The 16,545-nt window shown below is 44.1% G+C and overlaps 1 protein-coding gene across 1 annotated transcript in view; it reads right to left on the minus strand.

Annotated features, from left to right (window-relative positions):
* DNAH3 (dynein axonemal heavy chain 3) overlaps positions 1 to 16,545 on the minus strand; it is a 694,204-nt gene that overhangs the window by 201,765 nt on the left and 475,894 nt on the right. Inside the window, exons 38-39 of the mRNA XM_085629109.1 lie at positions 14,810 to 14,915; positions 8,067 to 8,196 (exon numbers count right to left, since the gene is read on the minus strand). Of these exons, the coding sequence (XP_085485235.1) occupies positions 8,067 to 8,196; positions 14,810 to 14,915 (236 nt within the window). The remainder of the gene's footprint in view (positions 1 to 8,066; positions 8,197 to 14,809; positions 14,916 to 16,545) is intronic.

Consider the following 16,545-nt stretch of genomic DNA (forward strand, 5'->3'; position numbering starts at 1 on the left):
AGCATCCACTGGAACCTACTAGCACCTTCCAGAACATTCCAGAACCCTGTGACCGTTGGAGGCGGTTTAGAATGTTGGGAGGCTAAGACAGAGAGTTGGCAGTTGGAGCTGGCAGTTGGCACCTGACTGGTGAGGAGTGAGCAGCACAAACTTGAAGGAGGAAGGAGTGAAGCAGCAGGGGTGGAAACTTGTGCCTGGAGTGGGGTCCATAAACCCACCCTTGATACTAGTCCCTACTGACGGAGCCCAGCCTAGAGCCCTGTGTGGGAAGAAGTCAGAAAAACCATCCTGAGGACCTGGACAGCAGGAACAGGCCTTAGAGACAGGAGAACAGCAAGATCCTGACCTGGAAGCTGGTTTCCCTGAAGTCCGACGTCGAGTAGCCTAAGACCTGGAGCCCGAGGTGGAGAAGCGGCGCTGACTGGAAAAGCAGACGTCGTTCCCGGAGCCGCCAGAGGTCGAGAGAGGGCGCCGCCAGAGGTCGTGAGGAATACCAGAGGTCGAGGAGGAAGTCACCCGAGGTCGAGTGAGCGGCGTCATCGGAGGAGTGAAGTCCGCCCTCCGGAGTCGTCGGAGACCGAGGTGAAGGGTAACGGAGGTCGGGAGTGAGGATCGCACTCCGGAGTCGCCGGAACCTGTGAGAATCGTGCCGGAGGTCGGGAGTGGAGGTCGCACTCCGGAGTCGCCGGAAACCTAAGGAGAGGAGCACCGGAGGTCGGGAGTGAGGATCGCACTCCGGAGCCGCCGGAAGTTGACATCGAGGCAAGGCCGGCCGACGTCATCGAATCCGAGGTCGCCATCGGACCGGAGCCGCCCGAAGTCGACATCGAGTAAAGGCTGCCCGACGCCATCGAATCGGAGGTCGAGATCGAGACCGGAGCCGCCTGCCGGCGTCATCAAAAGAACTGACATTGTGCCGAGGCCGCCGACATCGAGCTGGAACCGCCTCACGGCATCGACCCGACTCCAGCGGCGTCGGAGCATCAGAAAAAGGGCAGTAAGTGGAGTAGAGGGCGCCTAAGGCCCTGTGGAGACCTGAGAGACTGCTCTAAGGGGCTAGGGAGGTGCTGGAACCAACCTGACTGTGCCAGGGGTGAACTGGGACTAATCTAGAGAAGTTGTGTGGAGAGAGAGCCAGGTCTCTGGTATTTTCCCCCTTTAGAGGTAGATCCTCAGTTTAGGCCTCAGCCTTGACCAAGCCAGGGAGTAGACACCCTCAAGCCTTCCACCTCCCCACAAGCTGTGCCTGGGCCAAATCAGCCCTTAGGGAGTTCAAAAGTGATCTGAATCCATGAGTGTCACTGTCAGCTTTTAAGTATTTATTAAGGGCACTGTATTTATTGTATTTAACCTATTTATTGTTCCACTGTATTTATTGGTCCACAGTATTTATTGATGCACAATATTTATTGGTTACAGTATTTATTGCCTCAGAATATTTAATTGCCTGTCTGTATTGCACTTTTATTTATGCCTTCAGTATTTATGATCTCCCCTATTTATTGAATCATTAAGCCAGTATTTATTTGTCGTGCACTTTCTAAAAAGTTTGTATATTGTGATTGTTATTTATTTTCTCCAATCAGCAACTAAGAGAAAAAGAAGATAAAGAAAGATATTTTCATAATTTTTACGGTGTAGAGTCGTTTTTGGAACGGATGCACGCATGGTTATTGTTTGGGTATGTTGTATGCTTAGCACGGAGCCTGATTCCTGACCACTCGAGCCAAGCTACCACAGTGTGTCCGGAAGACCACCACCATCCCTTCTAGTGTGGGAGTGGTTTTCCAACAGGGTGACTCTGGGATATATGGTGGCTAAGCGCGATATTGCTCAGCTGTGGGGTTCCCAGAGGCCCCCGACTGTTTCAGCCTGGAAGGACAATATGGACTGGTGCATGTTTCGGGAAAAGGTGGTGTATGTAGCGAGAGGTAAGCCTGGGACATGGGTGAAAGTATGGGGCCCCTGGAACGCCTACCGTGGGGGAATCTGTGCCCCGCCGTTATTGCCCGATCCATCGCCTGCCCCGTCCCCTTAGCCGGTTTAGCTCTCCGGTACCGGGCACTGAGTCCACCCAGTCCCTGTTCTGACCTTCCCCCCCCCTTGATACTCCTATGGATTGGTAGGGTCCCCCTTCTAGAGGAGCACATGCTGCTGTTTTCGATCGTGGGTTGCCTTGTGGTTTGATTTTGTTTGTTGTTATTTATGTTTAAAAGAAACCGTCCTGTGGGATCCGAATGGTGTGGCCATCAACGCGGCTAACTCCTGTACGTTTCCCTTTGCCGCAGCCTGTGTTCTACTGTGTGTATCTTATGCTCCTCTTGTTTGCTAGCGGCCGGCCTGAAGGTTGTAGGCCCATCTTTGTATATTCTTTGAACTTTGTAATAAACGGTTTCAAAAAAAAAAAAAAGAAAAAACCCCGAGGGGCCCCTTGATTTGACTTTCCTCGTATTCAAGTCTTGCATCCTCCCACATATTGCTGAACATCCTTTATCAAACTAGGCCAACAAAACTGTCTCTACAGAAATTCTTCAGTTCATTGAATTTCTTGGTGACGGGCTAAGGGGCTATCATGACAGTCAAACAATGCCTGCTGTTGGAGTTCTCGGGTTGGTAAATATAAGGTTTCCGCATGAAAGGGCAATTGTTGGCGAATTTCTCTCATTGGATCTTCTCAAGTGTCATTTCTTTTCTGATCTTTTTTTCGAAACATTCCTTGATGATGGCCCCTTTAATTTTGTTTTCTGGAATGATCCTCTGTTCATTCAATATTATCTTCTTCCCTTTAGTGTCTATTCTGGACAATGCATCAGCCTTTCCATTATTTTTGCCTGGTCGGAATGTGATGACAAAGTCATAGTCAGCGAAGTATAAGGACCACCGTAGTTGTCGTGAAGTCAAGGTTCTGGCTGATTAAAAAAATTGCAAATGCTTGTGGTCAGCAAACACTGTTATCACATGTTTTGCGCCTAGGATATAGTGTCGCCACTCCTGAAATGCATCCTTTATGGCTAATAGTTCTATTTCCATAATGGTGTAATTAATTTTTGCCGGAAGTAGTTTTCTTGAACGATATGCAATTGGACGCAACTGTCCGGTATCCTTATGTCGTTTCGACAATTCTCCTCCAATAGCTTGTTCTGAGGCATCGATTTCTAAATAAAAGGGCTGACTCGGATCCGCATGTAGTAAAACAGGTGCAGAGGTAAAACTTTTCTTTAAAGACTGAAAATCCTTATCAGCCTCTGCTGTCCACAGAAAAGGAATTCTTTTTTTCAAAAGTTTGGTTATAGGTATGACCTTTTGAGAAAAGTCTTTAATGAATCTCCGATAGAAGTTTGCAGAGCCTATAAAGCTTTGTATCTCCTTCACCGTAGCGGGTGGAGCCCAGTCAAGCACCGCTCCAATCTTCCTCTTATCCATGGTAAGGCCCTCTGGCGCAATTATAAATCCTAAGAAGTCCACCGACTTCACTCCAAAAGCACATTTCTCCAACTTTGCGTACAGACTATTTCTCTTAATCGTTGTAAAATTCTTTTGACTTGCAATTGATGTTCCTCTTCTGTAGACGAGTAGATCAGGATATCATCAATGTACACTATGGCACAATGATCAATAAATTCCTTTAATATGTCGTTGATAAAATATTGGAAGGCCACTGGGGTGTTACAGAGACCATATGGCAATACTCGAATAATCCATATTTGGTTCTGAAGGGCGTCTTCCACTCGCCTCCTTCACGCACTCTTATAAGATGATAGGCACCCCGCAAATCCAATTTCATAAAAATCATTGCACCTTTCAGTTGATCGAGTAAGACTGAGATCAAAGGTAAGGGGTACCAATTCTTTGTGGTTATCCTATTTAGTGCTTGGTAGTCAATACAAGTTCTCAATTTTCCATCCCTTTTGAAAATGAAGAAGAGTGGCGATGAGCCTGGAGACTGTGAGGGTCGAATGAATCAATTTTCCAGACATTTGTGCAGACAATGCTTCAGATACTGCTTCTCCACTTCAGTGAGGACGTAGATCTTACTACAAGCTAGGTTTGCCCCTGGTTCCAGGTTAATTTTACTGTCATAAGATTAATGTGGCATTCATCTGGGAGTTCCACTGTTTGGACAACACATACCATCCTCTTGTTATCACACAAAAGAGTGGCCAGATTATCTCTCTTTCGCTCCATCCTTTTGTGATAGCAATGTTCGGTGCAATAACTGGAGTCTAACGCCACTGTTCTCTCACTCCAATTTATCTTGTGGCTATGTTCGGTTAGCCAAGGAAGTCCCAGCAGAATGAGTTGGAATTGGGGGGACATCAATGAGGTTAAACTGTATCTCTTTATGATGGCCTTCAGTGGAAATTAGTTTGACAGGCTCAGTGTGGCTGATGATAGGACCAGATGATAATTTTGTTCCATCCACGGCCTTTACGGCTTCGCTTTTGGCCTTTTGAATTGCTTCTAAGCCCACTTTGGAGGCAAACTTGAGATCGCAAAAATTTACGGTAGCTCCAGAATCCATCATCACAACTACACCTTGAAGGGTCTTTTCTCTGAATTTTATTGTCATAGTTAAGATCAAATGCGGAGCAGAAGATTGTACGGTATGTGCGACTTGATGATTATTTGGAGTTGTTACTCCTTTCGCATACCCCAGTCCAACTCCTCCTACTGGTGGTGCTGCAAATTTTCCTTCTTGAAGAGCTTGGGCTTCTTTGGACAACCATTTAAGAAATGCCCACTAGTTCCACAGTAAAGACAAAGATTATTTTGCCTTCTTTTTTCCTTCTCTTCTTTGGAAAGGGGGTCTCTTATGGTCCAATTTGCATCGGTTAGATTCCTGGCTCTTTCTCAGACGATTTCATGACATCTGTTCTTACACGATCAAACCTGGAAATACTCGGATGGAATTCTCTTCTTTTTTCACCTTTTCTCTCCGTTTGGCGATAATCTATTTTCAGGACTAAGTCAATCAAAGCTGACACCTCTGTGGGACGACTGGGAAATTTGCGTTAAGGTGTCCTTCAGATCACCCTTCAAACCACGATAAAATAAGGCTGCTCTCTTGCTTCTTGGCCATTCGGTCTCAACCACCAACTTGTTGAATTGTGCCAAATACGTTAACAGCTCTCGATTTCCTTGCCTCAATTCTAGCAGCTCATTATCGATTGCCTGATCCAACTTTTTTTGGTCAAATATTCATAAAAACTCCTTTTTAAACTCTTCAAAATCATACAAAATTGGAACATCTTGCGTAACCAAGGGCATCGACCATGAAGCAGCGTCCCCACTTAAGTAAGAGATGATAAAGGCGATTCGAATCTGGAAAGACGGTCGGACTGCACATGAACTGTAGTGAACATTGCGTAAGGAATATTTGGGCCTTCTGAGGATTCCCACAAATTGTTCTGGTGGAGCTAGGGGAATACCGGGGGCCAGTGAATGCACTACTTGTGTGGTACATCCAGGACTGCAGTTGAACCTGATGTACTGCACTAGAAGAGGAAGGGTTACATTTAACTGCAGAACTCTCACTTTTAATCTTTACCGCCAGCTCTAAGGTTTCTCTCCTAGAGGCTTCCATTTCTGACTTCAGAGCCTTGTTCTCTTCTCTAACTGCCATTAACTCTTGCTGTATTACTTCTAAAATCTTACCTAAACTTTTTAAGTCGTAACCCTCTGCCATTCTGCTCAGGTGAGGTTTTTTTTAAACGTGGGCACTTCACTCTGTCAGGCACCACTAGTGTACTCACAATCCTTCCTGGTATTCACACGAGCAGAATGCTGAATTTTCCCAATTCCCCCAACAGACCTCCACCCGAGCCCTAATACAACGAGTGCTCAAGTGAACCCTGCTGGGGGAAAGGGGATGGGGACAGAGAAGAGACTGCCTCGCTTCTTGTGGTTCAATTCTAAGCCAGTTCTCAGCGTCTTCCTGGCACTGCCTCATTGTTAGTATTTATTGTGTGAACTGTAAGTTAAAAACAACACATCATTACTAACTTCTAAGATCTTTTCTCTTTCTCTTCTTTTCTTAAAACATATTGATTTTCTCTCTTTCTTTCTCTCTAACCCTTTAAGGTAAGACCTTTGCTTCTCTTCTTTTTAGTTTTCTTATTTCATTATATTACTGTTATGCTTGTTTTCCAATTATCTTTTTCTAGTTGTGCGTATTCTTATATAACATCAAATGTTATGAACATATCTTTCTTTACAGGCTTATACTTGCGGTTCTGGAGTAAATAAGGAAACTTCCAAGTCACTTGTTTTCTACGTGAGGAATGGGTGAGCGACTTCTTATTTCCTTGGATGCTTCTTTCTTTTCTATCTTTTGAGTAGAACTCCTAATCCGTAATTCCTATGAAAAATTTGAACTAACTAACCCGACACTTCCGAAACGAAAACTACCCTAAGCTAACTTCTGCGCAAGCTCAGTGAAATACTTCTACACTAACCCCTGACTGACTAAGCGCATGCGCGGGACAAGCACACTCTGCAAAATCATTGGTGAAGTGCATGGCTCAGAACGCTGCCGGCACACTTCAGAGCCGAGTCTGTCCTTGTGTCTTCATTGGCCTGCGAGAGACTAGACCGGCAACCTCAGAACTCTTTCCTGAACGACCGCAGAGTACTCCCAAGAGACCTGCAGCTAGCGAACCCAACCCTGGTCTTCCTACAAGCGAACCTGCATCCCCCACTCTGACTGCGGTAAATTACGGCCACACATCGAGCGAGGTGAGTTTCAGATGAGGGAACCCTGACACGGCACCGTGTTCCCTCATGACACTGTACTGTTCATCACTACTCACCAGCCCAGGGATGGTTACTCATCCTTGCGACTGGGAAGTCAATGGATGCAAACAGTGCAGGACGTGTGCATGGGAGAACCACCAAGGGAGATGGGGCAATTGAACAACTCTAAAAACCTATATCAGGAGCATGAATAGTTGTTACAATGTAACTACAGGTTTGCTGCTCTCAATGTTTATCCTCTAACAACTCTCTCTCTTCACCTCCTCTCTCCACTGCGTTCTTCCTCTTACAGTTTGGTTGACCCTCCGGTCACTCTGCTAAACATATCTGGAATAGGTAGGTTTAGTTCTATGTAAAGCGCTCTAGTTCCTTGTGGTGAAGCACTGCTTTAGAAAAACACAATAAATAACTAAATAAAATGATTTAATCATCATGAAAGCAAATGACATATCCCTCAAGAGGTGGTCATTAGAGCTACCAAACATACACACAAAAACCAGCTACACAGTACACCTTATATCCAGAGTGAGTGACTAACCAATGGAAAAAGAAAAAAGGGACACATCAAAGAAAGAAAAACCAATACTGGTTTCATTAGATTTGCCATATTAAAACATGAAGACTTCTTGTATTTAGATAATTTCTACTTATTTGGGCCTCTCAAATCATGTTGGTTCTTACTGATCGTACTACTGAATTTTTACACCAACAACATTTTAGTACAAGAATATCCAGGACAGACTATCAAGGGACAAAGGCAAGTGCACATAGGGAAGTATAGATTTACTATTTCTACAGCCACAGCTACGAAACTTGATGATATATGTACAGTGTAGATACATATATGTGGTGTTAAGTATAAAAAACCTGGACTTACTTACCAGTTGATATTTTTTTTATTATTTTGTCCTCGATATTCTATCCCACCAATATTTTGGGTTCCATATTCAAGGTGCACACCATTCTTACTGGATACATGGCACCATTTTATTTCAAAGAACAAATATATGTGCACATATTGTGTTGGAATGTGTCCTTTCCTTGAGATGTGTAGTATTAGTAACATCATCCTTTCTCTCTAGCCTGCAGAAAGCATGACACTCTTATTTAATGGCCAGTGATTGATATAGAGAATATCTGTAACTGTGATGGGGGAACAGCCCAAACTTTACACTCTCCCTCCCTGTACACATACGCAAAGGTGCAGGGCAATGGGAGCGCTGCATTTTGGGCATCAGAAAACACTAGTAAAAGCACAGCCACATTGCAATGTGCCACTTTTTTTAACATTGTAAATTAAGTACCACTCTTACCAAGAAGGCAGGAATATAGTCTCATCATGCTGTACGTCAGATGAATAGGTGAAGTCTGCACCAGGAACTTACACTCTAGACGTATAAAGTTGAGGCAAGGCTGGACCAGCCAGTTAAACATGTCATTAATCTGAAAGAAATACAAAGAAATTAAAAGAATGTCATTCAAATGCATCAGCCTCCATGAGCCACCAAGCCCAGCTAATACAGTCCATCAATAGACGATAAACTCTATCTGCATAAATCTTAATATGGTATTTTTTCCTTCTTGAAAAGCAATCTTTGGACCCGAGGGAGTAGATTCTTTGATCATGTTGCAGAAAAAAGAACATTTTGGGAGGTGCTACATAGAGTAGCTTTATATTGAATCTCTAGATTACATTTAGTTCTTTAGACCAAGATATTCAAATATTTAACTAGAAAAGAATTATTGCCCCAAATATTTCTTAAGTATTGAATGTAGTAAGGAAGGAACATCTCAGTGCTTTTTAGACAATGATGAACAAATGCATGGTGTCTAGATTACATTGCTCTGCCCTGGCTGTTCTTTCCCTGATTTTTAACTTCCTGGAAACCATGCCTAATGCCAAAATATCCAGATTTTAGGAATAAGAAGTAAAGAGTGTTGGGATTGGAACGTCTTTTTTTTGTGCTTCAGAGCTGGTAGCATCAGGAAAACCTTCAAGAGATCTCTTAAACATTGCATTGCCCCCTTCCCCTCAAAGGAAACCCTGATATAATAACTGCTCATTTAAGTCATTTATGGCAAATAATGAACCTCAACTTTTCTCTGCATTAGGTGGATGAATGATTTATTGTCAGCCTCTCATCTGCCAGGTTGTGTGAACATCTGCAGCTGCTTTGGTATGTATCACTTACTGTCTACAATGCACAGACACCATGGGTTCTTTCTACAGTCTTTCTGATTGAAACGATTATGAAGTAAGTAAATAGAAATAGAAAAGGGAATTATTCTTTTACACTCTCTCAATAACTGTCAATGACTTAGATCTACAATATAAATTCCCTAAGATCAAATTGTACATTTCTGCAAACAGAGAGCACGGCCAAAGAAAATAAACCACAGTCTGACAAACAGACTATCTAAAATGGCCGCTGGGAAGGAGCTCTAGGAAGAAGCTCCCGGGCTTTGGGATCACTTTAAGTTGGAAATCCCTGTTGTCCCACCCCCCAGCTCCGGCCAAGCTCTTGGGACCTACCGTAGATGTAGTACCAGGAAGTTACTCCACAGACCTGCTGCCCCATCCGCTGAACATGGACACCGCTGAACATGGACATTGCCCACCTTCGACACGGGACCAATCCCATTGAGTGTCCACTGCTGGGTGCGGGCTCTGGAGGCCGTGCCGACCCTCAAGCCTGATCGAATACCATGCATGCAGGCAGCTCATCGGGAGAGTGGAGGAAGGCAAGGCCGTCGCCGCCCCACCCCACAGGTGAGCCTGCTAGCTAGCGGCCATGAGCATCATTACTCAGAAAAAAAGGAAAAAAGGGGATTGCAATCGGTGCAGAGCTTCTCTGAAGCGCTCACACCGGTCGCGCCCCTCGCTGACCTCATTTTCAGGGAGCTGACCTGTATGTTTCCAGTCAGGGGTGGCTGGCCCTCTGGGCTGCCCAAGCCCTGCTGAGCTGTGAGAACAGGTCTGCTCCACCACCAGGGTTTGCGGTGACTTCGGCCTCACTCTCCAGTCACCCTCCAGACGCCACAGAGGCGCTGCTGACTCTCCCCCCAGTGGCACCCATGTCACAGCAACCTGGAACACTCCATGGACTATAGTCGCCGCCATCTTGATCAGTTCGCCCCGACCAGCGCCATATTGAAGGGAACCCGGGTGAAGTAAACCCCTCACACGATATATTAGGATAAACTATAAGAGGACTTACAAAAAGAGAAAAAACTTGGCAACTGACAAAGGTCTAATATTATCCTATGTAGGCTGAGTCAAAATTAAGCTATATAAAATAAATAAATAAACAATACATTCTTGTTAAGCTCCCAAACTATCAGCCATTTGGGACTGGACTGATTCCAGTCCTACCTCAAGCACTGCCTTGTTCTGTCCCTCCTACACCAATATCTAGGGTATACCTCCCGGTTGGAGTCCGCCTCTTTCCACTCTTAAACGACATTAGGGCGCTCCCTGAGGGTAAGATATTGCCTGCCCCATCAACATCCCTCTGCCCTTCAATGTCCAAGTGCATGAAATCTCATGGTCCAAACTCTTTCTCCATCACCATCCCCCCAAATCTCCCCTTTAAGGAGACATAAAACTTCAAACATAGGCTGATTAAACAACACCCTGAAACACTGATAGCTGATATATATTACAATGCCTCCAAAGGCCAACAGAAAACTGATCTAATTTTCCAAACCCAACGACCTGCGAAATGGAACACTATACTAAGGATCTACCTTCATATATCCAAAACAACCAGCACCCCACGCAGTTGCAAACTGACAATCTCTAACTTTCCTACGTTCAAAGGCAACACCTCTGCTACCATCTACAGAAACGGAATAGTCTTGAGTCAAGCCAATGACGCCAACCTGAACTCATTTTAATTTCTATTCCCTATGCTATGGAACGCCATTACTTATTCGCACTTTACTCACTCGCACAACTCACCTTCCCCTAACCAACCTCCCCCCACTAGTGGCAACACAAAATAATCTCACGACTCACACTAACAACTTTAACTTTACCCCCTCCTCCACCACTCTCTGGCCACAATACCTCTTACCTACTGTACCATACTACTACCCCTCACTCGCACACTAAAGACATGTTAACCAGACCAGTTCGGAGGTACATCACTAAAATGACTCCCCAACCCCCCGTTGACCCTGCCTCCACCCTTCCTATACTGCGAACCTCTTTCCCATTGCAGTTCTTGAGGGTGAACAACCTACCATCAACACTCACCAATTTGCTGTCTGAAACAAGACAAGAGTGCCCACACCACTTGTCCACAATACCCATCATGAACAATATGGTAACCAATGACACCTTGAGTCACACTCTTACTGGCAGACACTCTCCATCTATGGACTGCCTCACACCGGACAGCTTGAAACTAAACATCCTTACCCCCTCCTCACTGAATATTAATCAGAGACTTTTCCTGATGGAAAGCCAATTAGAGATAGTATACAGGGTATAAACAAAATCTTAATGAACCTAAACACACATCCGGAGCCTGCCCAACGCTGACACCTGCCACCCACCGGCACCAACAATCAACACCCAAGTCTTCCCAAGACACAGTCACACAGCTGGAGCTCAATGCCTTTTAAGAACCAGTCTCAGAGACCAAAAAGAACAAGTGCCACAATGTCCCTGAGGTAGGCGCTGGGCCTTGCCAATTCTTATGACTCATCATCAACCAGAGACAACCCCAGTTCCAAAATCTAGGTTATCACTGGATTTGGGAGAGCCCACATCCCACCAAGAACGATGAGGCCACCAGCTCACCACATCAGTATACCCATGACACCTCCCCCTAGGAAGCTCAACAAGGGAATGACCAACTGCATGCTTATAACCTGCAGATATGCAACCAAACATGCAACAGAATTGGCAGAAACCATACTGAACCATGACATTAATTTCACGTTCACAACAGAAGCTTGGTTGAATGAATCCTCCTACCTAATCATTGACACCCCAGTGCCCCCCCCCCCCCCCCGGGATTTCAATCATCAAGAAAGACAGAGAAAACCATTGTGGTGGTGGCACTGCAATCATCCACAAGAACAGTATAACCATTATTGAAACTGACACCTTCACCTACAACACATTTGAATATCTAACCCGATGAAGGACAACATCACCTCCTCTACCACACTCCAGGCAACTCACTCGCCTTCAGAGAACACCTATCTGACCTGATAACACACTGCTCACTCTTGGACTACAATAACATAATCTTAGGTAACCTCAATCTTACTTGGAATGATGAGAACAATACTCCTTAAACAAACTTTCACTCAATAATAATCTTATCCAGCACTGCAAAGAACAAACTTATTACAGAGGCTGAATCCTTGATGTCATTATAGCTCATAAAGATACAGTTACTAATAACCACAACCTTCCTGTCGACTGGTCGGACCACCACATCATTCTATTTCAAATTAACCAAAATTCCCCACTAAGCCCGTACACAGAAACCACATCTATGGGTAAGAAGCATAAGACAGATTCCCCTAACGGACCTAGAAGATAGGGTGATGACCCTATTAGCAGAACCTCTCTACGACCAGACTTGCAACACACTACAACGCAACGATGGCAGCCATCCTAGACCAAGCAGCCCCTCTGAAACAAAAAAGAGTCTGAAACACCCCATCAAGATCCTGGTTCAATATAGACCTAAACTCTGAAAGAAGACAACTCCTTGCTCCTGAAAGACTTTGGCGGACAAACCCTTCCATAACCCACTTTGACCAGCTCAAAACAGAATGCAGGAAATATAAAAAAACGCATCAGGAATGAAAAAGCTACCTTCTTCTGCAGTGCATTAGACAATGCAAAGAAAATCCCAAAGAGCTCTTCAATATCATTAAACAACAAACCTCCAAGCCACCCACAAAAACTGCACAGACCTCCAAAGAACTCTGTAACAATTTTGACAATTTCTTTAATGATAAAATCACCAAGATTGAGCGCTCGCTTCACGACCATATCCTGTCATCCAACAAAAGCCCTCCCACACACCCCCTGGACTCCCAAGCATGGATCTCCCACCTGGACTTGAAAACATTGGTCTCTCTAATGGACATAAGCTAAGGCAACCAACTCCAAGAGCCCCCCATGTTGCCTAGGAGCAGGAAGACGTTCAACCCCCTCTCAGAAGCAGACATCACTGAAATGATTAAAATGTCCAAGCCCTCCTTCCACATAGCTGACACTATTCCTGCCCATTTGGCAAAAAAGTGGAACCACGCTCTATCCCGTCTTTGGACCAAGATTATAAATAGCTCCTTGAGAAATGGAGTTATGCCATACTGTTTGAAAATCGTCCAAGTCATGCCATTACTAAAGAAAAATGGACACGGACCTGAATACCCTAAATAACTTCAGGCTTGTTTCCAATCTCCCCTTTTTATCCAAAATCCTTGAAGGATGTGTCCTCCTCCAACTCAACCAACACGTTGACAGCAACAACCTACTGAACACTCACCAATCGGGCTTTAGGGTGCAGCACTAAGGCAGCAATCCTGAATGTTATAGATGATGTATACAAATCACTTGATGTAGACCAATGCTACCTACTCATACTCCTTGACCTATCGGCAGCCTTTGACACTAGTGACCACAAACTTCTCAGAAACTCCCTCCGAGAAAGCGAATGGGTTGGTCCTACAATGGGTCACATCCTTCCTTCAAAACCACTTTCAACAAATATAAATAAACAATTCTACTTCTGACATATTTCCTATAACCCAGGGTATCCCACAAGGGTCTATTCTCTCTCCTTCACTGTTCAACATCTACATGGAGCCCCTCACCGTCATACTCAAAAAAGCGTACATCCCCTTCCACTCTATGCGTACGATACCCAGCTCTACCTGGAAACATCCTCAGTAGGTGAAATACATAGACTAAATGACATTCTCAGAGAAGTCCAGCACTGGCTACCACACAACCACTAAAACTTAATCAAGATAAGACGGAAATCCTCCTAATTTCCAATAATGAACAGACCCCCAAATTAAAGAACTGCTAAAATCCATTGATGCTCTTAACTGCAATCTTACCCTGGCTGACTCTGCAAAATCCCTGGGATTCACTCTACACCCACGTTTGAACATGGGCAAACATATAAAGAGCACTGTTAAGAGCGCCTTCTACAACCTAAAACTCCTCAACACAATCAAACCCTTCCTCCCTCCCAATGATCTTAAACATGCCACGCAATCTCTGGTTCTGTCCAGATTGGACTACCGGAATGCAACCCTCACAGGCATGGCAAAGTCACACTTATCCTCCCTCCGAACAACTCTAGATGAAGCTGCTAGGATGGTCACCGGAGTCAAGAACTACGACCACATCTCACCCTCTCTGAGAGAACTAAACAGACTCCCGATTGAAGCGTGTTCCAACTTCAGAACTTCATGTGTCACCCACAAAAACCTTCACACCGGCAGACCAACTTACCTTGCATCCAAACTCAAAAAGGTAGGCCAGAAGAGAAATATTAGGAGCACAAACACACTACTTTTCATTCCTCCCAAAACTTGCAAACAAAAAACCTTGGCACGCTCCTTCTCTGGAAATGCTCCTAAAAAATGGAACTCCATCCCAGTCCATATCAGGACCAACCCTTCCTTCATAAACTTCAAAAGACAGCTCAAGGACCTCTTCCTTAACCAACACCTCAACCAACTGGATAGAAACCACCCAGCGAGACAGAGTGCCTCTGCTACAGGAATCTCATCCAGCTGATAAACAATTGACCATAGCAAGAGGGTTTCTACACCAACTGTCTTTTGCTCCGCTTCTATGCTCCCCTCAAGGCCTTAGCCTGATTCGACACAAGACAATGCTGTTAACTGAAATAATGCTGTAAAGTGCTCTGATACCTTCGGGTCAAGCCAGCGCTATAAAAGACTCTTAAATAAATAATAAATAAATAAGATAGACACTCAAGATTGAGTAGAAAAAAGAACATTAAAAAAAGGTAATGGAATATAAAATAAATAATGTAAAAAGCTTTACCATTTCACGATGTTCAGGTAAGAGTTGTTCAGGGAGCGTGTCCATATATGAATCTTTTAATGGCTTCCACCCAAGCTGGTGAGGCTCCATATAAATCATACCACACCTGGAAAGAAGAAACAGTCATGACACCTAAAGATGGATTTCTAAAAATAAATCAGATGCAGGATCCAGACCATCACTGAGGTAGAGGGGCATGAAATGGGAGAAATTCCAAACTATTTTTGAAAACATCAATGTAATCAAGAAGTTTATGTTGTCGCAGTTGGTTGGGGGCATTTTGTAGCATGGGCCCCTAAAATTGTACTTGGATCCTGTATTTGTCTTCAACTTTAGTGACCAGTGACATCTTAAGCATTTGTGAAGCCCAGCATTGAATGTATTACCTCTTTTCGGCTCATTCAGGCCCTTATGATGCTAAAAGTAAGGGTGCAAGCCCTTAGTAAGTCTGGCCCTAAGTTTCTTTTAAGCATGCTCGGTTGTCAAATTAGAAAAACAAGCTGGTTTTTATGAGCACAGTTATTTTATATGGCAGGGATTTTGACTGCCCCACTCACTTTACTAGGTGGCCACTTGGAAAGCGGGGGCCCCTGGACAATTTCCCACTTTGCCTATGGCAGAAACATCTCTGTTACTGACATTGGTATTGCTCGATAAATGGATGGGGGCACTATGAGGCAGCCACCGGACTTCCATGGGCAGTAAGGAAGCTGGTCAGCCTAAGATTAAGAAGACCCCTTCATGATCTTCTAGTCTAGCTTCCATGGCTCCAATTTGGTATGACCGGGACAGTGGTGGATCTTTAGTGCTAAGCTCTCTTAATTGAGAGGTTACATATCTCCTAGGGGGGATACAAATATGAAAGTATCCTTATGAAAATACCTAACGGCTGTTCTTTTTTTATAAACATATTTCATTTATCTGTAAAAAATAACATTGAATATTGTTGATGATGTAACACCTGTTACAATTGTTGCCTTTGTCGCACGTGCTTATTTAAATACCATCCACCGCTTATTGAATTCTGGAGGATTAGTATCTGGAAATGTGCAGACAACCATAAGTCTCACAATCGCTATCATCCTAACTGCAGGTCTGCTTTGTTTTTTTTGCAGGGTACTACCAACCTCAAGGAGTTTTTCAGAGGTAACTCTAGGAAGGTCATACTTGCCGATCAAAGACAATAGAAGACTGAGGCTTAGGCCCTGATTACAAGCTAATGGTTAAATTGTGACCCTTGTGGAGACAGCAGTTTGGACAGGGATCAGAATTCGGAGTTATTTGATAATTATGACACCTCAACTGTTTTCCCTCATACATTTTTGCAGGTCAAGCCATCTGAACTTGATTGCGGTGGGAGGGGCGGGGAGAGTGGCGGGGGGGGGGTGGCCTAATACACATTATGTGTTTTATGTCATTCCTTTACCATCTTATCGTACTCTGAATCCAATCCACACTTGAACTCACTTGAATAGTCTTGCATTTTCCTCCTTGACTTCCATAACTGCTTTTGCGTCTTCCTAATATGTAATTTGAATAGGACGAGGTTGTTTATAGCTGCTCATGTACTTTGAAATGACCTTTATTGTGTTGTCTGATTCATTGGTGGCTAGCATGAATTCTATAATTTTATGATTTTATTGCTTATTACAAGATTCATTTTGAACTTTAAAAGAAATCTGTTCAGGGAGCTCTTAGATTAAGGTAAATGTTAGAGGCTTGCTGATGGTCTTGGC

This window comes from Triturus cristatus, chromosome 10 (assembly GCF_964204655.1).
Source record: "Triturus cristatus chromosome 10, aTriCri1.1, whole genome shotgun sequence".
In the NCBI taxonomy this organism is placed as follows: Eukaryota; Metazoa; Chordata; class Amphibia; order Caudata; family Salamandridae; genus Triturus; species Triturus cristatus.